A 26,729-nucleotide genomic window follows, 5' to 3' on the forward strand; every position below is an offset into this window, starting at 1 on the left:
GACCATTCTTTTATAAGGTAGCTTGTCCTGGTGTTACTTTTAGCACTTAAGAACCCCTTGGCTTCCACAGCTGAGCCCTGTATGTGATAATGATCTAGTCCTGGGATTACAGTTTCATCTTTGACTCTTTACAACACTGTTTCCTTCTCTAGCCACTAATGAAACCCACTTGGCTGCAGGCTATGGTTCAACACTTGCTGCTATTATTGATTTCTCCAGCTCCATCCTTCAATGTCACTCACCTTCACAGCTAGTTGGGCAAGCAAACATGTCTTTTTCTTGTTATTCCAGCCTCTTCCCCCCCCCATTTTTTCCTTCTCTTGCCACTCATGTTAGCCACTTGGCTACATATTACGGCTCGCCGCTATTATTTCCTGCTCCTGCTTTGTCCTTCTGTGTCACTCGCCTTCCAAGGCTGTTCATGCAGGTAAATGTAGCCAAGTCCTGTGATTCAAGTATCTGGCTTTTTTTGTTTCCTTCTTTAGCCACTCAAGTTAGCCACTTAGATGCAGCCTATTGCAGGCTATCCATCGCTGCTATTGTTGTAAGATGCTCCATGTAAATAAAGCTTGATCTGTTCTCCAACAGCTAGTCAACAAAATAAAACAAAAATATTTTTAAAATAATAAAATTAGGGTGAAAGGATGAAAACGGTTTACTTTGAAATCTTCAATCGAAGCGAATGGAATTTAGGATGTGGAAGTACGGGTAAACTGTTCAAAAATTGCAAACCCTGAAGAAATTACTATGCTGAATAGTTCAGTATTGAAATGGCGAGAATTGGATGAAAAATATGGAGGATTTAGTCTCGAAAATGTTTGAAAATTGGTAATACCAACCATGAAACTAATACCAACCATGAAACCAACCATGAAACTAAGCAGAATATTGTACAATTTGTGTCAGGAACCAAGTCCCGAAAAACACCATTTATAATTATATATTACTATAATATATAATTTACTTATTTTATGAAAAAAAAAAAAAGTTGAATAAAGAAATGAACAACTACGTGTGCTTTCCAACTACCAGGCGCAGGTAAGTGTGTTTTTTTTTCCACGTCCCTGAACGCACCGCGGTCGTTTTCCCTTCCTGCGGTGTTTTGTCGGAGGACAGTCGGAGCCAGTTAACACTCAACACTCCCGGGATTGGATTCACTCTGCCATTTTGAAGAGGAGGACGACAACGTCCGTTAAACTTTTTTTGATCATGACTTCAACAAGTTTGTAAATTTGTAAGTCGCTTCATCCTTTATCCCCCTTTCTGTTTGTTTTCAACAGATTCGTGAAAGTTGAAGTGACGTTCAAATTCGTCGATTTTTTTGGGGAGGGTGGGAGTACAACTTGGGCTAACAGTTGTTGACAGTCCTAGCTATGGCTAACACAAAACGCTTATTTTAAAACTGCGATTAAGTTCGACTTTACAGTTAAAAAGTCCTAAAGAGTTGTTTAGAACCGAACCGGAACGTCGGCCGTCATCTCCGGTGGGCTCGCCATCACCGGTCTGCTTTGCATAACTTTACACACGTATACACGCCATCGGGTCACAATAATAGGAACACCGGAGCGGTTTATTTAATTACGTAGTTTGTTTGAATTCAGTTTAAAACGTCGAATTCAATTTAAAGTTGTTAAACTATAAGTGTATTCAATTTTATTAGACGTACTCTATTTTCTTCTAAACCCTTTTGCGTTGTGTTTGAATGGCTAAAATGGTTAAAATACGCGGAGAATACGTCAAAAACACCATCTGTTCCTTTATCTTCTTGGCTTTTTACCTCACTGTGAATGTGTGAAACTGGAGTGTCATGCCCAATTTCGTTGTCACGATATGTTAACCCATTTTGTAACAATGACAACAAAGGTCTATTCTATTCTAAGAGTAAAAAAAATACATTGAAAAGACACCTTTTGGGGGGATGAATTCAGTGATACCCTAACTGTGCACTGTTTATTGACAGAATGCCTCAAACTAGTTGAAAGGACTTTGAAAATACGTCAAAGTTCTTTCCATGATGGTTAAATTTGGACTACATTTGACGAGTCAACTCCAAAATGTTTTCTAAGTGAACTGATAATAGACGTAAGACATTTAACTTAATGACATGGGGGCAGCATGGCGGGGCAGTGGTTAGCACGTGTGAGGCACAGTTCTGAGGTCATGAGATCAAACCTCCTGTTTGGAGTTTGCATGTTCTCCCCGTGCTTGCGTGGGTTTCCTCCGGGCACTCCGGTTTCCTCCCACATTACAAAAACATGCATGTCAGGTTAATTGGTCGGTCCAAATTGTCCCTAGGTGTGAATGAGCGAGCAAATTGTCTGTCCCTGTGTGCCCTGCGACTGGCTGGCAACCGGTTCAGGGTGTCCCCTGCCCACTGCCCAAAGATGGCTGGGATGGGCTCCAGCACCCCCGCAACCATACTGAGGATAAGCGGTCCAGATAATGGATGGATGGATTAATGACATGGTCATCCTGGAAGGGGATTGCCTCATGCGCGGTCACTTCTCAAGGTTTCTTCATTTTCCTCATGTTGAGGTTTTTCAGTTTTTCCTTGACCTCATGTAGGTTTTAGATCAGGGGATGGTGTCATAATAGTCTGGTCTGTGCAGCCCTTTGAGACTCCATGTGATAAAGGGCATCACAAATAAACATGACTTGAAATATTTACCTGTTTTATACTAATAGTCAGTGTCAACCCTTTCGTGTATTGTTTGACAACAGAATAGCTAAAATTGGTTAAAAAGACGTTGAAACGCGTCAAAGTCCTGCCCAAAAGACGTGCTTGGTTTGAAACTCAAAGTTAAAAAAGATTTAGGACCTTGTAAAGACGTCATAGTGACGTTACCATATGTCAAAGTTCTGTCCAAAAGACGTATTTAGTCAAAAGCAAAAGTTAAAAAAGTCGTATTTTCAGGAAGTTTAAAATACATTTTTTGGGAGGATAAATTTGTGCTCCATGAACAAGGTAAAAAATATTTGATTTCACAAAAACCTACCGGTTGCTTTTTAGACTTTTAATGGGGGTTTCAGTAAAGTAGTGACACCATCCTTCCAGCACCGGATGTTTTTTGGACATTGGATTTTGGGCTAAATCTGGTCTGATTTAGTCCAAAAATGGGTGTTTAAAATTGGGTCGTGTTTAACCATAAGAACGTGGATGAATTAAAATCCAAAATAGATGTACTTGTGTTTATTTCATCTAATTTGGTCCAAATTTAGTTCCCAAAAAGCTCTATTTACAACGCCTTGTTTAGCTGCATTTGTTAAATTAATCTATTAGTACTGATGTTTTTTGGTAATACTAGTATTGGTGACTTGTTTCCTCCCGGTTATGAAGATCCAAATAGACTATTTTGCTCTGTTTATGTACACTGTCCAATACCAATTCCTGTTTTTGTAAATAATCCTTATTTAAAATGTTACTTTGTGTGTACTTCTATAGTATCCCATTCTCCCGCCATGACTCCAGATTTGAGTATCCCTGTAAAAATGTGGTGTTGAACATACTTAGTTTCAATTGTTGATTCAACTTTCTTTTTCCATAAATTGGAAAGGGAAATAAATGCTCTACATAACGAAAGTTGTTGACGGATAACTGGCTATCTTGTTGTGCTGAGCAGCAGTTTCTCTTCTGCAGGCTTAGTGATGAGTCTGCACTTTGCCCTTGGAAACGGGTCATCACATTCTCACATTCTCGCCTGATAAGAGAGATTGTGGTCAGCGGCCATCGAATGTGGGTGCTGTGGAATTGTTGGGTTTGTTTCTCAGTAAATTAAAGGTTAATTACTTGTCGTTTTTTCTTTTCTTTTTTTTGACAAATGACGGATCGTGTTGCCCCAGGTCAGGTCTTGTTCTGGCTTGTCTGGCGGATATTACTCGGAATATTTAGAATTTTATGTAAAGCATCGTTTTTACAGAGTTGATCTGGTAGTTTTTGTCGAGGTCGATGCCATTTCCTGTTTGTGGGGAAGGAATGTATGGAATTTATTCGTTTGTTGGCTAAAAAGTAAGCAGCTTCTTGTTTGCGTTCTGCTTAGCTTGCAGAAGTTGTGACTGGGAAAAACACTGATGTCTGGTAAAAGTCTGTTTTTATCTTTTGACGCACCGTTTTGTTTGTTGCTAAGCTCATTTACAAGTTTTTTCCATCCTTCCTCTCTTGCTTTCTTCCTTCATTACCTCTTTTCCTCTTCATTCAAAAAATCTGCCTTTCCTTGGTTCTTTCTTTGATTAATTTGTTTTTTTCTCTTCCTTTCTTCCATAAATCGGTCCTTCTTTTTGTTCGTGTTTTCTTCCTTCCTTCTTTGCTTCTTTCCCTCCTCATTCCTCTCCCATAAATCCATCTTTCCCCCATCCTTACTTCCTTACTTCTTTACTTCGTTCCATAAGGCCATCCTTCATTGCTTCTTTTCACCCTTCTTTGTTTTTGGCTTCCCGGCTTCGTTCCCTTGCGCCTTCCTTTTTTATCTCCTTCCTTGCGTCTTTCCCTACTTCCTTTCTTAATCCTTTCCCTCCCTTCTTACCTTGCTAACCTCCTTCTTTCTATAGCTTTTTTCCCCTATGATTAAAAAAAAGCATGATTTTACTTGACTTCCTTGTTTATTTCCCCTCTATCTTTGCTTCTCTCCCTTCCATCAACCCTTACTTTTTCTGTCTTTTTCCTTGTTTCTTTACCCGCTTCCTTGCTCAAATCATACAAATCACCACAGATAACATTTAATAAATGTCATTTAGTAGATAGTAATGTTTTTGGTTCTTGTTGTCAATTTCTAAGATTGTTTTGAGCTATCAAATAGGATAAAATGTATCGCAACATTCAGCTTATCCTAAAATTTAAACAAAGCTTTCACCTTCGCATGTTTTATCTCAACTATAAGGTAATGGCACACAAAGGCCGCACAAGAATTTTGTCACCTCCCTGCCAAATGTCACAGTACAGCACTAAGGGAAGCCCAAACTTGACTTGATGGATTTCACAAACTACTAAATACATTTAAGCCATCTGATTCTCTTATTGCAGATAAGAACCAAGCTAGAGTTCCCATCGTGACTCGACCACCGCCATGTGTTCCGGCAATCACTCCAACTGGGTTACGTTTGAAGATGACAGCACGCCGCTTTCATCTCCGCAGAAGCCCCAGCAGTCACCGGGGTGTATCAAAGCGGCCTTGCCTCGCCCCAACGGCCTGAAATTAGTGCTTCCTCCTATCAGAGACACTTCTTGGAACTTCAACAGCTCCTTGGAATCTCCTCAAAGCCAATCCAGTCTTTCCACGCCCCTTCGGACCCCCACCGGTGGCGTTTCAAGGGTAATGTCTCCTTTGCGCTCCAAGGACGAAGGCAATTTTTTCCAGAGCTTCACGAGCAGATCTCCTGCGTCCGAAACATTGAGTTTAAGCTCAAATGGATCAAACCCCTTCACTGCTTTCCAGGGAAACTCTGGACACATAAACCCTTTCTGGGACAGCTCTGGACACAGCCTAGACGCAGACAGCTCCTCATCAGACTCCGAATCTGACAACGGTCTTCCGCGGTTCTTTATACGGACCAAAGACGGCAGCGAACCGCCACGTGATCACCTCCAGAACACTTTGTCCGTCGTTTGTGATAAAATTGAAGGACTGGGGTCAGAAAACAATGGAGATACTGAAAAGAGACAGGGTTCGAAATGTGAGGTGATCAGCGATTGTCCTTCAGAGTTTGTCCCACGCGGGTTGTTTCGTAGCCACGGGCGAGACGGTTGGCCAGTGATGCTGAGGATCCCGGAAAAAAAGAACCGCATGTCTTCGAGGCAATGGGGGCCCATCTACCTCCGCTTGTTGCCAGGCGGCATCCTGCAGATGTACTACGAGAAAGGACTTGACAAACCTTTTAAAGAGTTCCAGCTCCTACCTCAGTGCCGACTCTCAGACCTAAAAGTGGAAAGTTACAGCGAACCGCGAAAGGTCCTCACTGTCAAAGTAGAGCATTTCACCTACGTGGAGAAGAAACGTTACCACCCAAAAGTGGAGGTCAACCACGAGGCAGAAGTAGAGCAACTTCTCAAATTCGGGTCCACCGTTCACAAGGACATGGAGGACTTGGTGGTCTCCATGGAGGAGGAAATCTTCAAGCTACCGATGCTCCACCAGTCTCGGCGGAATTACGAGGAGCAGGAACTCTCGCTCCAGATCACTGACCACATTTGGGTGCGACAAGATAAGTTTGGCGAGGTTCTAGAGAGGACCGCCTTCACTCAGGTTCATTGTCTCGCTTTCTTGAATGGAAACGGCGAATGTTTCCTCGCCCTGAACGATCTGGGAATGTTGCGCTCAAACTCAGGTTACGGATCCGACGACGGAAGAGAGCTCTGGATGGAGATCACTGACCACCACTTCCACAAATGTGTCAACCAGACCGAGTTTTACACATCCAGACTGATAAAATTCTGCCCTCCTGACGCTTGTCGAGTGGAGCTGTTGCGCTACAAGACTTCTGTTTTGGGTTGCACTGAATTTCCCCTTACGATAAAATCTGTCGTCACGGTTCAAGGTGCTCATGTGGAGCTGCAAGCCTTTCTAAAAATGTCAGGGACGTTCCTCTCGGATTTGGGGGTGTCAGACACGTACCCGCTGTGCGAGAGCGTGGAAGTGCGGGTGCCAGTACCGGGCGAGTGGGTGAGGGTGACTCAAACGGCGGCGCTGTTGCGTCAGAGATCTTTAAAGGCCCGCATGAACAGAAATACGTGCTTGGGCTCCTTCGGGACAGGGCAGTCGCAGCCCGTCATGCAAGCGTCCATCGGAAGCGTCAAGTTCGAGAACGTCTACTCGGCAATCGTATGGAAGATTGACAGGCTGCCGGCAAAGAACACAGGTAGAGGGTGTAAAAAAATGGAGATGGAGAATATATTTAGATTATATACACTACTGTTCAAAAGTTTGGGTTGCTTAAAATGTTCCGATTTTTTTTTTTTTAAGAAAAAGCACTGTTTTTTTTCAATGAAGATACCATGAAACGAACCAGAAATACACCCCATAAATTGTTACTGTGGTAAAATAATTTTTTAGCTGATACATGGGTGTATAGATAACTATTTTGAACAACTTGCACTCTGGTGTTCTAATAGTACATTGTGTTTGCTAATTGCAATAGAAGGGTAACGGATGATTAGAAAACCCTTTTGCAATGATGTTAACTCTGATAACAGTTGAGCTGGTTAGATATGCTACTGTCCTTTGAGCTAGTGGAGTATCTGGAGCATCACATTTGTAGCTAAGATTGAACTCTCAGATTGGCCAGAAAAAGAGAACTTTTTTTGTGAAACTCAACTGTCTATTCTTGCTCTGAGCAATGAAGGCTATTCCATGAGAGAAATTGAAACGGTGTGTACTACTCCCTTCAGTGAACAGCACAAGCAGGCTCTAACCAGAGTAGAAAGAGAAATGGGAGGCATAACTAAGCAAGAGGACAAGTACATTAGAGTATTAAGTTTGAGAAATAGTTGCCTTAGAGGTCCTCAAATAGATCAATAGTATCTGCAAAACACCAGTATCAACATCTCCAGTGAAGTGGTGACTTTGAGATGCTGGCCTTTAAGGCAAAATGGTAAAGATAAAGCCATATCCGAGACTGGCCAAGAAAAAGAAGAAATTATATTGAGCACCTCATTGGATTAATAAGTCTGGCTTTTTCATGTAAAATAAAAAAATATCTGGGTGACCCCAATCATTCGAACAGTAGTGTACATATTAATAAATATGCAGATTTATTGAATTACTTTGAAAATGTAATCCATACATTTTATTGCCCCTTGACCTTTGTCCGTAGGTTCTTATTTAAAAGATGCTGCATTTCTTTTTAAAAACTTTAAATTCTTAATCATAAACGCGAGTAACAAAGGACATAACGGCATTTATTCAATTGAAGACCAATGTCCAAAATTGACCCTAATCATTAAAAATATGAAAAATGTTTCAAAAAAATAATTTTTTAAGTATTTTAAATGACAACACATTTGTTAAGTCATTTATTTCAGAATTTTCCCTATTAAATGAAAACGTCATGGGTAGTTTGAACAATCATCTTATAGAATTATTTTATGTTTCTCTCTGTTAGCAACGGACCACCCGCATTCGTTCTCCTGCAAACTGGACCTGGGATCAGATCGTGAAATCCCAAGCGATTGGTATCCTTTTCTGAGCGCCGAATGTGAGATTTTGGGCGCCGTGGTGTCACAAACTAAAGTTAAGTCTCTGGGCACGGCCAATGACGTCCAGCCCCACAAAAACGTCACCAGTTGGACCCGATACCATTGGCAGGTCGGTGATTGCATTTGACAATCATACAGAAAATTCGCTTAATTCTGTGTTTCTCAACCTGCATACTGCCACAGTTCCATTTATGCATTATTTCTACAATTGAGAAACTTAAACCTAACCTTCTGATCCTAACGTTCCAACAATTTTGTGTTGAGACAGCAGATAATCACACTCATTTTAAGAATATGTTCTCTTATTTTACTAAAAAACAGCAAGTTAAAAATGTATTGTAAAACTAGAAAAAATACAAATGAAATGTGATTATTTTTATTTATTGAAATAAAACAAGTTCAAATAGTATAGTTAAATTGTGTTGCACCAGAGGATAATTACACTCTTTTCAAGAATATTATTTTTACCAAAAAAAAAACCAAAAAAAACCGCAAGTTAAAAATTTATTTTAAAACTTAAAAATTACAAATTGAATGTGATTTTTTTTTTAAAAACGAGTAGATAATCACACTAATTATAAGTTTTTCTTATTTTACTAAAAAATAAGTTTAAAATGTATTGTAAAACCTGTAAAAACTATAATAATTGTGTGATTTTATTTTAAATTAAATAACGCAAGTGCCAAAATTATAGTAAAACGTCACAGTAATTTTAAGAATATTTTAAAAATCTTTTTACCCTGAAAAAAGTTGAACTTGTTTTGGAAAACATGAATAAAAATAAAATCAAGAATAAAAACTGAAACGAAATAACGAATTAAAAACATAAAAAAAATAAGAAAACGGAGTTCCTCTTTTATGCAAATATATGCAAACGAGCTCTGGAGAATGCAATGACGCCTCATTTTCCTCTTTTTTCCTCCCCTCCCAGTTGGAAATCGAGAAGAAAACAATCGAACCCGAATCAAAGAGGGAATCCGGATGCACGACACAGTGACTATGAAAGACAATTTCTTCTATTTTGGAGTTTTTAAACGGGTCACGAGGGATTTTTTTACGTACCATTTTTTTTCACATTTCACTCAACTGAGACTTTAAGCGAATTATTCTAACACTTGCACTTTACATATTAAAATAACAAATGTATGGCAACGTCATTTAGGCTTTTTGTCTTCTGCACTGCCCCCTACAGGATAATAAAAAACCAGGCGAATATAACAATTAGAAATCGGCGGATAATTCGTTTCCTATGTACCTCATACTTGAATTCATTGTATTTAAAGAGAAATCTCTAGTTCATTTAAATATGAATTTGAAAAATATTTTGTTGTGAAATGACATTTTTTTAGAGTGTGTTGACACGAGCAATTGTTTCGTTGAATCCTTGGCTATTGTTTACATGCAGTAAATAATCCGATTGGAAATGGACTTTAAACACTATTCTGGTTATGTAAATTCTCTCAGACGTACACAATAATCCTATTAACGGGTCTGTGTGTGATATTTAGCACATCCTTGTGGTAAAAAAAGAACGTATTCATTAAAAAAATCACTATCGATTGAATTAATAAGAAAAAATACATGAACTTTCATATAAAAGTGCATTGTTTTGAATACTCGTAGGTCAAGAAAATTCGAATTATTTGACATAACATGAGCGTCACCTAGAGGTACCCAAGAGCACAACTTGTGAATACTAGAGGCAGCAATAGTGCACTTTTACAGAGGAATGAAAGCACACAGGGTTCGTACGGGTGCTTGAAATCCTTGAGAATATTTGCATTTTAATGTTTTTTTCAAGGTTTGAAAGTGCTTGAATTTGAAATGAAGTGCTTATAAATGCTTGAATTTGAAAATAAGGATTTGGGCTACTTATTTGGGTATTAAACTGAATTTAGGGTCCGGAATAGGGTTGGGGCTAGTGTTACAGCCAGAGTTAGGTGTAGGTTTAGTGTTAGGAACTAGGGCTTGAGCTCCTTGTTGGGATTCTAAACTGAATATAGGGTTCCAAAACCAATTAAAAGCTAGGGTCAATGTTTGAAACGCGGCTAGGGAATGGGATTCAGCTAGGGTGTGTTGTAGGTTTAGGGTTAGGACCTGGAGTTTCAGTTCATATTAGGGTTTTAAACTGAATGTAGGGTTCCAAAACTAATTAAAAGCTAGGGTTAAGGTTTGAAACAGGGTTAGGAATTGGGATTCAGCTAGGGTTAGTTGTAGGTTTAGAATAGAATAGAATATGCCTTCATTGTTACAACATGGGATATGCTGTGACAAGGTTTGAAACAGGGTCAGGAATTGGGATTCAGCTAGGGTTAGTTGTGTGTTTAGGGTTATGAACTAGAATTTTGGCTCATATTAGGGTTTTAAACTGAATATAGGGTTCCAAAATTCATTTAGAGCTAGGGTTACGGTTTGAAACCGGGATAAGGATTCAGCTAGGGTTAGATGTAGTTTAAGGGTTGGGAACTAGAGTTTAAACTCCATTTTAGGGTTCTAAACTGAATGACTGATTCCAAAATTCATTTAAAGCTAGGGTTACAGTTTGAAACAGGGTTAGGATTGCAGCCAGGGTCAGGAGTAGGGCTAGGGTTTAGAGCTCAGATTTAGACTGTACGATAGGGTTTTAAACCGATTTTTTAGGGTCTCCAAAATTAGGCTGGGGATAGAGATAGGGTTGCAAATGAAGGTTTAGGTTTCCTTTCTTTTGATCGGCACTGTATTTGTTTTTAATGGGTAACGGAAAAATTGGGAAATTTACTTTCAAAGTCCTTTTAGAAAGCGCTTCCATTTGCCCGTGTATGAACCCTGAGCACAGTATTCGTTCAATTTGGAGAGTAACCTCTCTTATTTGATAACGGAAGTCAGAAACGACGGCTATTTCTGTCATGACGTCGCCTCCTCAGCCCTCCTCATCAGAATACTCCCAAACACCACACACATCTCAAATTACGTAAAGGATTCATTCGAATAGCTCCAAAAATCCAATATTTCAATCCGATGATTGCCTGCATGTAAACGTGAGCATTGCTGCTGCCGCTCCTAAAAAAAGAAGACTTACACTAATAGTCTTATATTGAAAAGAAAGTCTTGAACGAAAGCTACTTTTTACCCCCTGCATTCAAAGCATCTCATCACTTGTGCTGATTGACTTCAAATCCTTTTTTCATCTTTATTAAGGTTTCAAATCTCAGAGGATTTTTTATTATTATTAAATGAGATCTTTATTTGTATTTTTTGACTGTTCAGCTCGGTCGCACTGAACTTAAAAGTACCGAAATCCTGTTGTACCAAAGGAAAATGACAAATAAACTTTTTCCATGACATTGTTTTGTTTTCCATTTTTACCCTGGAATACGACATGAATCTGTGCTGAGGTGGGGATCGCAAAGGGAAATTGCCATAGAGTGGGGATAAAAACCTGTGGTAATTAGCTGTTTTCCGAATCCTTGGAATCTTCAGAATAAAATATTAATAGAAATAAATAGTACATAGTCATTTTTAGTTCTGTGTAATTTATGCATATGATTAAAAAACATGGATAAACATTCGTGTTGAGGCAAAATGTAATTTTTTTTACCATTGATGTGACGTGTCTCGGGCTGGTACAGCGGGGTAGCGGATGGGTGCGGGCGGGGAGAAAAGTGTGAATTCAACCTAAAACTGATTTTCAACGCTTTCACCTGCGAGGATAGAACAGGGGTGTCAAACTCTCAAAGAAAAAAAGACAGAAAGGAAGAGGTGTAAAGAGAAAGACAAAAAAGAAACGGTAGAAAAAGAAAGAGAAATTAAGAAAGAAAAAATGAGAAACAAATAGAAAAGGAAAGAGATAGAAAGAGACCGAGAAAGGAAGAGGAAATGAAAAATAAAGTAAAAAGGTAAAGAGAGGAAGAAATAGAGATAGGAAAAGAAAGAAAGATGAGAGGAGAGAAAAACAGAAAAAAAGAGACAGAAATGAAAAGAAAGAAAGAGAAGGAGAAGTAATGACAGGAAATAGAAAAGGAGAAAGTAAAAAGGAAAGAAAAATAGAGAAAGGACTAAAAAAAAAGAAAGGCAAAGAGAAAATGATGTACAAGGGGCAAAAAATGTCGCAAAACGTGAGAACGTCTTATCCCGGGGGTGTACTGTACTGACATCTGCTCTACAGACATAATAAACAATAGAGTGGTACTTGTACTTACAAATCTCTCTACATAAAAACATTTCAGGTTAGAAAGTACCAGTATGGGAAAATATTGCATTTTAGTTAGAAAGGCGTTTCAGGATATAAAGTCAAAAATACAGTACAGTACCCACTGCTGTTCGCCGCTCCCAGAGTTCTACCTAGCAACTGGTGCATATGTGAATCCCAGCATGCTCTTCGTGTCCCTGTTCCGCTCTGTAAACATTCTACTGTATAATACTGCTACGAAGAGCTATAATTCACAATGAACCCCATGAAAAACGTGCAAAAATGTGGAAGAGGAGAAAAGAAGAGGAAGAGACTTTTTCAGGCCATCGAAACCAAGTAAGAGATAATAGCAAAGTATGAAAACGCACACCGCCATGTAGGAGGAGTTTATAGACGACAAGGAGAAGGATGTAGCCATTATTCTATCAGTCCAGATAAAGGACATTTTTACGAAATTACGCAAAGTCTCGGAATTTGTGGAAAGAAATCACCCAGAAAAAATGTCGATGGGTCGAGCTATTGCTCATTATGATGACGTTGCGCATTTCTGACGTCATTGAATCAGTTTTTCAAGAAACAGCCAGCTAAAAGGTGAATGAATATTCTTATTTCCATTATTCTTTGTGTTTATTTACATGTGCTTCTCATTTAATGTGCAATGCAAATTTGTTTCATGCTCTAACAATCTTTTCTGATTTCTTTAAAACACTATCATACTTTTGCGGGGCTTGGAACGCATTAGCTCGTTTACATTCAAAAGGCGTCTCTATTTACAAACGGTTCAGGTGGAAACAAATTCAATTGATAAGTAGAAGTACCGCAGTATTTGTTTTCCTAATGTAGTTATTTGTCTTTGGCACAGCCTCAATCGCTGATAACCATATTTGAAGGCCAACGTGTTTCCTGCCACGCTAATCTTGACTTTTCAGACGGGCGGCGCCTTCTATTGGCCAAACCTTGAATGGACAGATAAGATTATTTCTTATTTGCTCGATTTAAAGTGCTGAAACACCCAAGTACACTAAAGAAAATTGATTTTTATCGTTCTGTATTTTTGTTTTTCAGTAATGTAAGATAAATACAAGGGTTTTAGTCCAGCCTGCGACAACACATTGTCCAAACAAGCTCAAGGGAAAAATGAGCTGCAGTTTTCAAATATGTCCACTTGATGTCGCCAAAAGCTAGGCGCCACTCGCAAAGCGTTGGGGACTGTATTACTTTCTCGAACTCTCTGTCTCTTTCTTGCCCTCTCTCTCTCTCTCTCTCTGTCTCTGTCTCTGTCTCTAAAGAATAAAAACACTGTCTTTCTCACCCTCCAACTCTCCTTTTCCCCCTTTCTTTCTCACCCCTTCTCTTCCTCCCCCTTTTTCCATTTCACTCCCTCTTTCACTTAGTCTCTTTAGTTCCATTTCTTTTTTCACTCTCTTTTATTCTTTGTCACTCTCTCACACTCACTCCTTCTCTCTCTCTCTTCGCTTTATTTTTATTTTCTCATTCCTTTTCTCTTTCTCCCTTTGTATCTCTCTCACTTGCTTTCTCTTTGTTTATTTCTCTTACTTTATCCATCTTTCTCTTCTCTCTCTTTTCCATTTTTCTTTCTCTGTATTCTGTTCTCTCGCTCTCTTTTTCCACACTCTCTCCCTCTTCTCACTCTATCTTTGTCCCTTATTCTCTCTCTCTCTCTCTCACACTCACTCACTCACTCTTTCTCTCCTTCTCTTTGTCTCTTTATTCCTCTCTTCTCTTCTCATTCCTTTTCCCTCTTTCTATTTGTCTCTTTATTCCTCTCTTCTCATTCATTTTCTCTCTTTCTCCCTTTATCTCTATCACTTGCTTTCTCTTTATTTATTTCTCTTACCTTATCCACAATTCTCTTCTCCTTCTCCTTTTCCATTTCCCCTTTTTCTCTGTGTTGTGTTCTCTCTCTCTCTCTCTCTCTCTCTCTCGCTCTCGCTCTCGCTCTCGCTCTCGCTCTCGCTCTCGCTCTCGCTCTCTCTCTCTGTCGTCCCACTTTTATCTCTCTCTTTACTTCTCTCTATTTTCATCGGTCTAACTTATTCTCTCACTCTCTCTTATCTCGTCTTTTCCTTCTCTCCACGCCTCTCTTTATTTCTCTTTAATCAACTAGCTGGGCCCCGTGAGATTGTTTTTCTAGCATGTGGCCCCCAACTCAAACGAATTTGACACCCCTGAATTAGGAGGACAATGAACGCCAGGTTTATTTAACTCAGCAGGAAATACAAGCAGTGATTCATCTCAATGCAGTTGCAACTCTTTGATGCCTAATGACGATCACCTGGGGTCTACTATGGAGAAGATTAGTTGAGATCGAATTGTTTTAATTTTTGCTTTCTTTTAATTTCATCTTCCGTCATGTTGGCTGACTCAGGACCTTTGTTGGTAAGAAAAAAACATGAATATTATTATTACGAATATTTGAGATTTCTGCCTTTTTTTCTTATTTTGCCCCATGAGTAAAAAATTGTCATGGCTTTTCGAACGAACTTATTTGAACTCTAAATAACGTTTTCTTCTTTGGTCTTCTTTCTTATTATATCAAGAGTATTTTCTTTTAAATTATATAAAAGAGTATTTCTAAAGCATTATTGCAAATGTTTGCTTTTCCGTTTCCCTTTTAAATTGACATTGTTTAATGTTAAGCGTCACCTAGTGGTGAAATATCGTCATTGATTTTAAATGTTAAGGAAAAAATACATGAACTATCTAGAGCGGTGTTTTTCAACCGTTTTTGAGCCAAAGCTCACTTGTTTTTATTAAAATATCGTGAGGCGCCCCGTCGAAAGCATTTAAAAATGAATCCCACTATCAAGTCGTTGCTTTTTTTTTCTAAGACGTTTTTCTTATTGTTTGTGGTCACCCTGGCTCAGGGGGTAATGCAAATTCTTACTTTTGATTAATAATTTTGCTGTGATTTTGAACTTTACTATTCTCTTAAACTGCTTTTCAAATTTTACTATCTTTTTATGTTTTTATTTCCTATGCTATGACTTTTTCTGTTTATTTTTAAAATTAAATTTAGAAAAAAAATAAAATCATCAAAACTGAGATTTTTACTTTGTTTCAGTAAACGTGTCAAATTATCTTTTGCAGTGCAATCTTCAACGGCTTCATATTTCTTGTTTCCCTATTACTACCTACTGCTGGAAACTAAATAGAGCAGTTTTGCAATGATTCGGCAGAAGGCAGTAGGGTTGGTGGGGCTAGATCAGGGAGAGAGTTAAGAGTCTTGAAAGCCTGATGGAAGAAGCTGTCCTTGAGCCTGCTGGTTTTGGGTCCGAGACTGCAGTCTTTTCCTTGATGGCAGCAGGCTGAAGAGGCTTTGAGATGGCTGGGTGGGGTTACCTGCAATCCTGGTGGCTTTGCGGGTGAGGTGGGAGGTGTAGATGTCCAGGAGGGGTATGAGGGGGGCACCAATAAAAAATACTGAACAATGGCATGGTTTGTTTTGTAAAAATAAAATTGAGCAATATCCTGCGGCACACTAGACAAGGTCTCATGGCACACAGGTTAAAAAAACACTGATCAACAGTATTCATCCTTTATCGACCAAGTATCATACTAGCAATATGTTTTTGTTATTTTTGTTACTTTAGGTCATTTCTTCAGAACAAGCCAAACGTTTATTTTCTGAGAATATCTACCATTAATATGCGTTAAGACAATGTAATAAGTTTAACAAAAAGCGCTTGGATTTTTCTGGATTTTAATGAGGTAGAGACTGAAACAGAACAATATTTTTTAACTGCTGTGAATATAACCAAATTATTTTTGAGTCTTGCCCTCTCAGTTGTCTATATATCCTAACTAGTTTTCACCTTGACCAGGTGTTTTTATGAGTCTGTGTGGTAGATGGTGAAGCAATCCTTGGTTACAGGAAGCAGTACCCCTATTCATTGCCCCTTTGACAATCAAAACTAATGATTGTCAAAGTATTCAATTTTTTTATTGGTTAAAGATAATAAATAATGCATTTTGTAAAGCATTTTTGTTATGTGTCATTTCTTGCCTGTGATTAGTCCGTTGCCACACCTGGATGCCTGTGAGATACCATTGTGGGTGGTTACTGCCACCTTGAGGGTGTTTTAGAGAACTACTTTGATTCAATTAGATTTTTTGATCGGTAACGGTAATTTTTATAATGCTTGTAAAATGGGGGCGCCGGTGCACCCATGGTAAGGGTACATGCATTGTTTTAAATACACGTAGATCCGGATTGTTATTGTACAAAACATGAGCCTCGCTAAAAGGGAGCTGACATATTTGTTGGACATCTTGCTGCTATAGGTAGCCAAAATAACCAAAAACCTTGTGAAAGGCAAAAAATAAGACAAATTATGCCGTTTGGTCACTTAGAATCTCCGTCGTTTTTTTCTGTCCTTGTGCTTTTCAGCACTCGTTTTGGCTGCACAACGCAAGAATATTACACACTGTCCCGTTAGTAAAAAAGCAACTCCAACTTCATGAACTTTCGACATAGATGTAATGTTTTCTTATATTTTGTGTACACCGATCCCAGGTCAAGCTTTACTTATCGATAATCGACGACGTGATTGAGAGTATGAGGGAACTGTTTTCGGATGAGGGCCTTGAAGACTGCGTTCTGGATGATTTAAGACATGTGAGTTTTAATTTTTGATGTTTTAATTAAACAAATACAGCTCAGTGATATCTAGATCGTGCTTAGGAGACAATAGTTGCGATAGATTTAAAGCAAACTTAAGCTAAATCGATTTAAAAAGAAAAAAAGGAAGAAATGTATACAATTTTAAAAAGCTGTCATTTTATTTTATTAATCCGTTTTTTTTACTTTCTCACAAGTAGCTCTCCCCCTATGCCCCTTGCTCTCAACTCTCAAAATGGCCGACCATAAAGATGGCTAAATCGATTCCATTTTCATACCTTATTCATATTCTACTGAATTATATTATTAGGAAATATTTTGGGCTCTATTTAAAGTGGTCTTGGACAAACGGTTGAGGGTAAAAAATAATAATACTTGTATAAATGAGAAAATAAAATGGAGACTACGTGAAAATATACATCAAAATAAAGATAAAAATATGCCTTAATAACTTAAACAGAAATACATATTCATCCAATTAAATGAAGAAATACATATTTATATAAATGGGTAGAGCATAGATGCAAGAACATATACCAGATAAAATACCACCATTTATAACAAGTTGAGGATAATAGTATAAAATCAGTAATATTAAATAAGTAATTAATGAAAAAGATATATAAAATACAATATTGTTTCACTGACTTGCACAAAATATTTTGAACATAAAGTATGTACAGTGAAAAAAGTAAGTGTTTGAGCACCCTGCTATTTTGCTATTTCTCTCTGTAATAGCAAACAAAGGCTACTGTACCAAATATTAACATTCATTTTCTCAGGCGTTTAAATACTTATTTGCAGCTGTATCACACGAATAAATTGCTAAAAAAAATCATGCATTGTGATTTCTGGAGTGGACATGTAATGAAAATTTCAGACCCCTCCATGATTTCTAAGAGGGAGTCATAGCAAAATAATTTATCATTCATCAATGTGTCATTAAATATATCACCTGCAAAATTAAGTACAAATACATACAGTACTTCATTTTATTTTACTAGAAACAAACGATGTACATTTAAGAATTTCACTATAAAAATACAGTAAAACAAGAAAAAAAAATGATTGGACTTAATATTGTTTGTTCCTATTTACCCAGCCTCGCTACAGTGTCAAACAGGGTTTTGGGGTTTCCCTCATGTCGGTCTCAGATCAGGGGAGCGTTTAATATGGATATATTTATTTAAACGCAGAGATAAATGAAGATGAACCAATAATGTCAATTATAGTTGGATAATGGAGGTAGATAAGTTAATCTATATTTAGATAAGTATCAAATTTATTTAAATACTTGAATAAATCTATATATATTTGTTGAACTGAGTAGCTTTGGGAGACGAAGATGATGGAGTCAAAAGCTTTGGACGATTTAAGAAAGAAGGACAATCATACGTCCAAGTTTGTGCTGCAGCTTCCTCCCAACTACGCCCGAAACGATGCCGAGCTCGCAGGTAACAAACGTCTGATTTTCCGTCATTGGTTTCAAATCGATGGGGGAAAACATTGGACGCAATAATCTGACTTGATTTCTTCTTCTACTAACTTACAGCTCCAATGATTATTCCTCCCAGTCAGAACGTTCATAGTTTCCCAATCCAGGCAAGTCCTTTCTTTTTTCATTTATCATTTATATATTCATGAATTTCTATATTCATTAAAATATATATGTACTGTATATATATATATATATATATATATATATACACACACAGTACTCTTACAGTACAGTGTATTACTCATTTTTCTCATTTATGCAATACAATAACATTTTATTCTTCTATTTATTAAAAGTCATATTCTGTATAACTATGATCTTATTTAACTATACTTGATTGTTTTTTTTCATCTTTTTGTTTATTTATTTGTCATAATACATGTTTAATATGATTTTGAATATTTGTGTATATATATATATATATATATATATATAATTGATTTATTTTAGGCACTTTATCTAAATAGACTTCATACTTTCTATTCTATTCATTCATGTATTTATTTGAATAGTTTATTCAAATTTTAAACTCCCTTATCTGATTATGCTGTACAATATTTTTTTCTGTATTTAAATAAATCATTCAATATTCATCAAAGATAGAGACATTTTTTTAATCTTATGTAACCACTGCATTTTTTAAAAAATATTCGTATCTAAATGTTTATATTTGTTTTTATATATAGTTAAATACATGAATATGTATCTTTCTTCATTGTATTTAATTCATTTTTCTAATTACAGTAAAACTCGGATAAGTCGGACTCGCATAAGTCGGATTCTCGGATAAGTCGGACAAATTGCGTGGAACGTTTGTTCTCTAGGCTTTTCTGTAGTATTACACCTCGCATAAGTCGGATTTTATAAGTCGGATCCTCGCCTAAGTCGGATGGATTTTTCCGTACAATTGACCCTTTTTAATGGTTTTCGCCTCTGATAAGTCGGATCGGTATCAGGTCGCCTAGGACATCTCCCAAATCTGCCCTCCCAGATTTTCCGGGAAGATTTCTTGATGTGACGTGGCGTTCCGTGATTGGCAGAGGCTATTCATCAAACTCCTCCTCAGTGTTGAATGATAGCACTCTCAATCACAGCACGCGGTCATAGAACAAAGCCTCGTAATCATAATCCCATTGTTTCTTATTACAGTAGTGCTAGCATTCAAATTGAATTTGTGTGAATTTCTTTGGACTTCCTTGCGGTCTGTGCGGTCTACGGTGTGGCGATGGCCTCAAGTTCTAAAACCAAAGGCAGGAGTCTCAAGACTAGAACGTATGAAGAAAAGCTCGCTATCATTGAATTCCAAGAAAAGAATCAGCACATGAAGCAAAAAGACAACGCGGCGAAGTTTGGAATGAGCCCTCAAACTTTGAGCGACATTCTGAAAAGCAAGAAGAAGATAAAAGATATGTGTGCGACAGATTTTAGAGCTCCGACCGCTAAAAGGCAGAGGGTAAGAACTTTTTTGATAATAAATCACGTTCATGTTACAAGATATCATTGCTTGGTATTTCATTTTACATATACAAGTATGCACTTTTCTAAGAGTTAAATTTCTTCTTAGTTCGAAATTTTGCGACCTCGGATAAGTCGGATCCTCGGATAAGTCGGATGAAAATGACCGGTCCATCTGGATCCGACTTATCCGAGTTTTACTGTAGATTGTACATTGCTGTTTTTCTAAAAATATTTTCTTTATGTATCAAAATATTTATTCATTTATCTGGTTTAATAGTTATTTACGCACTGTAATCCCTCAAAGTAAGTGTGGACCAACCCCCCCATAATTTCGGACCTTTTACTGGTCCCTGCATGCACCAAGATGGGACTGGGGATAATGGATCTCAGCCGCACAGATGCAGTTCATTTTAAAAGGAAATAACCACAAATAAAGAGGTGCCAGGCTTGACAAAAGGGCATTCTGCCGGTTCTTGCTGGCTCAATATTTTAATTATAGGTGATGTCGGTAACTTTTAAATTTTCTACTTGCTGATGCCATCATGTGGCTGAAAAAATCATTGCAGCCTCTCAAGCTACCTGTAAGCTGCGTACACGTTCGTGTCCATGTCGTGTTCACGTGCTTCCCTTTTCATCTCTGTGGGGTTCTGCATTTGGACTCTATTTGAAACAGTCTTTTTCTTACTTTCACCATTTTCGCCCTCGCATAAATGAAAACAACTGGCTCGCGCATTTAATCACTTCCCAGGGAATGCAGCATTTGCTAATTTGATCTCTATCTAATTTGATTGTACAGGATTCTCACCTAAATGCATCCAGAGGTACTAAATGATCTTCTCTGTTTACAACAGAACAGCAACCCTGAGACTGTGGCCACCTTCTCTCTACCTGCCGGCCTTTCTTACCCTGTGCAGATTCCTGCCGGAGTCACTCTGCAAACCGCTTCTGGTTTGGCATTTCTATCTTCTCCTTGAGATGCAAAGAGTGATAATGACTTGAGTCGGTTTTGATGTTCTTTTCTTGTTAAATAGCATCATTTTTATGACGTATAATGAAATACCATAAACTTTTTAGTATTGGAAATTCAAATGAACTTATTTATTCAGTCAATTCAAAATAATGAGACACAAGCCAAAGTTAGAAGTATAAATAAATCAAAAAGAAATGTAAGAAATGTATAATCCAAACTGAAATGAATAGAAATTAGAATTTCAACAAAAATAGGTTTCTACACCACTTGGGGCCACTCTGTAAAACAGTCTAGCTATTTTTTTTTTATAAAACAAGCTAAAATTATAAAATCAATGATAAATCTAAATGAAACAAATAGAATAGAAACACAATTATGTTTTACACCACCAGTGGTCGCCATATAATACTCTTCGGAGCTTTAAAATAACTCACTAAGCTAACATTTAAAAATAAATAAGATAACAAAAACAAAATACAATCCAAAAAATTATTTTAATACTAAAATGTAAACATTAAAAAGTACTGTATTTTAATACCACTAGGGGTGGCTAAAACACATTGAGGCTTTTAAAAAAATGCTTAAATGAGAAAAAAATGAATAAAACGGTGAATAGAAACAGTTGATGTATAATGAATACATAATAATAATGATAATAACAATGAATACAAGTATATTCACACCGCTATTGCTATTTAATAGTCAAGTTATGTTTATTTGTATAGCCCTTAATCACAAGGAGTCAAAGGGCTGCACAGACCACTAGTATTACAGTATCCCCTGATCTAAAACCAACATAAGGGCAAGGAAAAACTCAAAAACCTTAACATGAGGAAAATGAGGAAACCTTGAAAATGGACTAATACACATTGACGCTTTGGAAACGATAAAATCTGACAAAATGATTAGAGATAAAACAGTACAATATATATATATATATATATATATATATTCAGATTACGAATGATTTCACACTTTATAATACACGCTATAGCTTTAAAAAATACAACCTGAGCTAATTTTAAGATTCAATTCTATTTATTCAAGTGTTTATAGAAGAGGGACAAAAAACAGTCTCAAAATGTTTGAGGTCAGCATTTAACTTGGAACACATTATCTTCTTCCTGATCAACTGTTTGCTCTAGATTTCCCAAAACCTCACTCTTTTTTTCCCCCAGAGTTGCCTAAAATACTCAAATGCTTGAATTTTAATGTAGTGTTTCCAAGGTTAAAAAAATGCATGAATTTTGGGTAAAGTGCTTGGAATTGTTGCCATGTTTCTCTGCAGTCTGACTCGACAGACCACGGATTAAATGAAGAAAAATAAAGCAAGTCTGCTTGAAAATGACGTGGACACTGCATTTTGGTCGCTGGGCTTTGCCATTATTCTCCCGCGATTAACGGCAGCTGCCTTTAGTTTTTACGGCGTCATGTAAAGCATCATTGCCCTTCATGTGTCGTGTCCACGAGTACGTTTCCGGTAGGCAGGTTTTAATGTGCGATGGCTAGGAAAATGCAAACAATGGCTCCAACGTGGAACATATCTACGCACAGCAAATTATGCAAAAAAAGAGGTCCAAATCCAAGTTGGCAATCCCCAGCTTTACTATATATATATAATATATATATAAATGTTTTTCCGCTAACCAATTGCTACATGCTACACCTAAACGCAAAACAATGAAAAAATGAAATGAGTATTGGTGCAAGGATTACGTAGCAAATATGGACATTTATTATCAGCCATGAAAAATATTCAAGTAGCGTTTCCCAGTGGAGAATTGTAATGGGAAGAACTTCCTGCAACTGAAAATGTCAGCTATTTTTACTGAACACCTATATGGGAAAAGATTTGTCTTCAAAATATTTACAATTCAAGACAAAACTGAATACCAAGTATTACACACCGTAATACTATCGTACTATTCAGATCTACAACTGTTTGCGATTAGCTCAAGGTCTAAAAATCATATGTCTTGAAAAAGATTTTAAATGGCGCTTGTAAATCAGTTATATTTGCGGATCTGAAAAAAGACGTGCGAAGATGGCGGACATATTTGACGACTTGCAAATCGTGGATATATACTGTAGATGTGGCTCTGCAAAACGCATGATTCACATCAGATTTCTTCTCTTCACGGTACAGGAGAAATTGGAAAAAATGGCTTTGAAAGTCCTTAAAAAGTGCTTGAATTTTCCCATGAACCCTTATTTTCTTTCCTTCTTCAGGTCAACTTTACAAAGTAAACGTTCCCGTGGTGGTCACTCAGGCTCCTGCGGGTCACCAAGCAGCAAAAAAGGTCACGGAGACCGACGGGCCTCCTGCGCCCCCACACACCTCATTAAAAGCCCTCCCTCGTCAACCCGATCCGGTCCAAGTATCTTCATCGGGACCGGAACTGGGGCCCGCCTGCCCAGAGAACGAGCCGGTCCTGGGGCAGGTGGAGCTGTCCGGTGCTGATGTGGGGAGCTTTTTGGACTTCCAGATTGGCGATGTGGACGACATCCTTAAAGGAGTCATCGAGAAAGAAAGGGAAAAAGCGGCAAGGGCGGGAAAAGATTACATCCAGACAGATTCCATTCTGGGGGTAATTTTATCACAGTGTATGAAATCGTAATTTAAAGGTGTGGTGACTCGTTTGAGGTGTCCCCAAAAATTGAACGGTAGAATCTTTTCTCTATTCTGTGTATGTCAACATTGCGTAACTGAGTTCAAATCGCCCTGATATTTTTTCTTTCCCAAACCACCTATTTGATTTTATCTGCTTTTAGCTACAAGCAAAGCTGTTCAAGCTGCGGAACACATTAAGTAGGAATGGGAGGAGGGCAGAGGAATGGAGAAATTTTTTGCTTGTCCCTACATTTTTCCCTTTTACATAAACGTACTTGCACGCGCTTCATGAATGAGCTGCAATCATGACTTTAAGCCAAGAGATGGCAGCAAAGCTAAAACTTTCAAAATTCCGTTCAGCTCCTTTAAAAAATGTTATTTTCAGATTTATGAATCAGTATAAATAAAATACAAATTTGAAGTTTCCCATTTTTTTCGTCAGAATTTTAGGCACAAAAGCAGATCACGAAGATTGAGCACAACTTAGTGGAATTGTAGTTCATGTGGCCACTTGGACAAAACGATCGATGAGTCTGTTGTAGTGATAATCAATCTCCATTTTTATTAAATGTTTAATTTTTTTTCTCTTTTCATAATTTATTTTAGGTAGGTTTTATTTAAATTTTTACTACTTTTGTTTGTTTGTACATTTTGTATAATGTCTGATTTTGCGAATATGACAAAAATAACACATTGAAATAAAGAGTAATACAAAAATGATAATAATAAAAATAACGTATATGATAACGAGATTTAAAATTGAAATGAAAGTAATGTCTTAAATATTAAGAGAAAGTATTTTACTATCTATCGATCTATTTACACTGGTCATATCACTCGAGAGGGGTGACTGACAGCAAGACAAACACATACAAAAACAAGGAAAAGAAAAAAGGGAACACAAACATTTTTGGGGGACCATGGCCCAAAACAAGTTAAGCACCTTGGCACCCAGGTTGGTTATGCTTTCGTCCCTCCAGATGAAACGGGACACACGAAAGCGGCCATGTCACTCGGGTCAGGGTGACACAACACACTCTTCTGTTCAACAGCAGTGCCCGACAACTTTCACTGGTTTACCCCTGCTGCATCATACAGGTGCCTTGCCCATCCCTTAGAACGCGTCCAAACATCCCAGTATACTTTAGAAACACCCCCCCCCCCCACTCATTCCTATCACTAATAAGAGCTCTATAGCTTCCACTAGATTTAGACCTCTTTCCTGCAGTGCACTCATAACACCATCCATCTACGTCAATCGCGGCCTTCCTCTTGGTCTCCTTCCATTTACTTCTACTTATTTACTGCCATATTTTCTGCCATTTACTGAAAATATATATTGCATGGAATTTATTTGGCATACATTTTTTGGGTTAACTAAGCCATGGTTACCACAAATACAATTAAGAGATTTTCCAGGGGAATAAGAGAGATTTGATTTGTTCTTTTCAGAACTACAATTCCACTGATTTCCATTTGTTTCATTCAAATGCACCATTACTGTTTATATTTTTTGTTTACCCTGTAAATCCCGACATCTGTCCCCTCAGCTGGATCTGGACTTCAACGACCTGTCAGACATCGTCCAACTGGACGGCACTGCGGGCAATTCGGACGCGGAAGATGAGGTGATGCCGGAGGACAACGATTTCCTGGGCCTGATCAATGCCGAGGCCCTCAAAGCTCTGCAGGAAGGAGGAATGAGCAGCGAAGCCAACAACAGTTCCTCCTCCGACAGCGACGACGAGGAGGACAACGCCGACCCAATCGAGCACATCGAAGACGAGGTCCGGAATCGGGGAACCGTAGTCCTGGAACGAGAACCCGTTCAATCTGGCTTTGTCTTACGCAGGATCCGCTGAACTCGGGCGACGACGTCTTGGAACAAGAAGTCCCGGACCTCTTCGATTCGGAGAACGTCATCGTTTGTCAGTACGATAAAGTGAGGGACTTACTTACCCTTAACCCTTCCCCTTGGGGAAAATCTCAATTCTCAGTGATTCTATTTTCTACCCATGCTTTATTCCAGATTCACCGCAGTAAGAACCGCTGGAAGTTCCATTTTAAAGACGGGGTCATGTGTTTTGCCGGCAGGGATTATGTCTTTTCCAAAGCCATCGGGGAAGCCGAGTGGTAGCGTCTCCGGTTCCTGTATTTTTCCACAGGGTATGACATAAAAATGTTCCTCTTTTGGTTGTAAATGCATTTTGGTTTTACATAATTTTCTGAAAATTGTCAAAAAATAATAATTTATTTGTTAAACGTACACCTGTGTTGGCTATGTGAATTCCTGATTTAATGTTTTTCGTCATGAGCTGATGAGGAATAAACCTTAAAGTGACGGTGTGTAATACTTGGTATTCAGTTTTGTCTTGAATTGAAAAGGTATCAGTGTAATAATTCACCACTAGAGGTCGTTGTAGCTTTGACATCTCTGCTCACACAGAGATGAGAGACCCGGACCAGTAATTCATCTTTTAAACCTGTTACCCTTGATACGTTATTATTTATAATTATAACATCTGTGCCTATGTATTTTTTAAGCTACAGAGGTCAAAGAATTTCGTTTCTGGGCCGTTTGTAATGTGACTTGAAAGTACTTTCCATAAGTCCTATTGTAAAGACACTGTGAAGATAACTATACAGTGTTATTTTCAACATAAATTCTTGAAACCATGACCATGATTTACAACGGATGTTTGAAGTGACAGTGTGTAATAATCGGCTGCTTCGTTACATTGATTGGAAAGGCAGTGTAATTCTAAACCAACATTGATTGTACCATTTCACAAATTCCCCTATGTAGAGTCAAGAGTGACCACTAGAGGTCGTTGTACGTTAGAATGGAGCTGAACTGTGTACAAAGAAGACACAATGGAATTCAAACGACTATGACCATTTTTCCTTAGTTATCAAGGACAAATTTCAGGACATAAAAGAAAGTGATAATCCCTGAAAGCAATAACAAAAGAACAAACAGGCTGGATACACTCGGAGCGGCTGAATAGAGAGGATATTTGGAGTTTGTCTGAGCTAATGTAAGGAGCTAACTTTAGCGATTAACAAGAGCATCAAGTCACCTAGTCAAAAGGTGACTCTGGAAAACAATACAAACTTTATTGACAAAGAGCAGCTAACAATAATAGCAACTAACTGCAACTTGTGGCCAACATAAGTGGCTAGAGAAGGAAACTGTG

The 26,729-nt window shown here is 37.9% G+C and overlaps 1 protein-coding gene across 1 annotated transcript; it reads left to right on the forward strand.

The window, feature by feature from the left end:
• Nucleotides 1-1,087: 1,087 nt before the first annotated feature.
• Nucleotides 1,088-25,883, forward strand: ston1 (stonin 1). The gene is made up of 14 exons (XM_088352008.1): nt 1,088-1,234; nt 5,018-6,849; nt 8,092-8,294; nt 9,117-9,178; nt 13,419-13,422; nt 14,676-14,753; nt 16,891-16,992; nt 18,326-18,449; nt 18,548-18,597; nt 20,803-20,899; nt 23,151-23,509; nt 25,083-25,319; nt 25,385-25,474; nt 25,562-25,883. The coding sequence occupies exons 2-14, from the start codon at nt 5,061-5,063 to the stop codon at nt 25,667-25,669; spliced, it is 3,303 nt and encodes a 1,100-aa protein (XP_088208134.1). The 5' UTR covers nt 1,088-1,234; nt 5,018-5,060; the 3' UTR covers nt 25,670-25,883.
• Nucleotides 25,884-26,729: the final 846 nt, after the last annotated feature.

This window comes from Urocampus carinirostris, chromosome 13 (assembly GCF_059441175.1).
Source record: "Urocampus carinirostris isolate Australia breed hairy pipefish chromosome 13, RoL_Ucar_1.0, whole genome shotgun sequence".
Taxonomy (NCBI): domain Eukaryota; kingdom Metazoa; phylum Chordata; class Actinopteri; order Syngnathiformes; family Syngnathidae; genus Urocampus; species Urocampus carinirostris.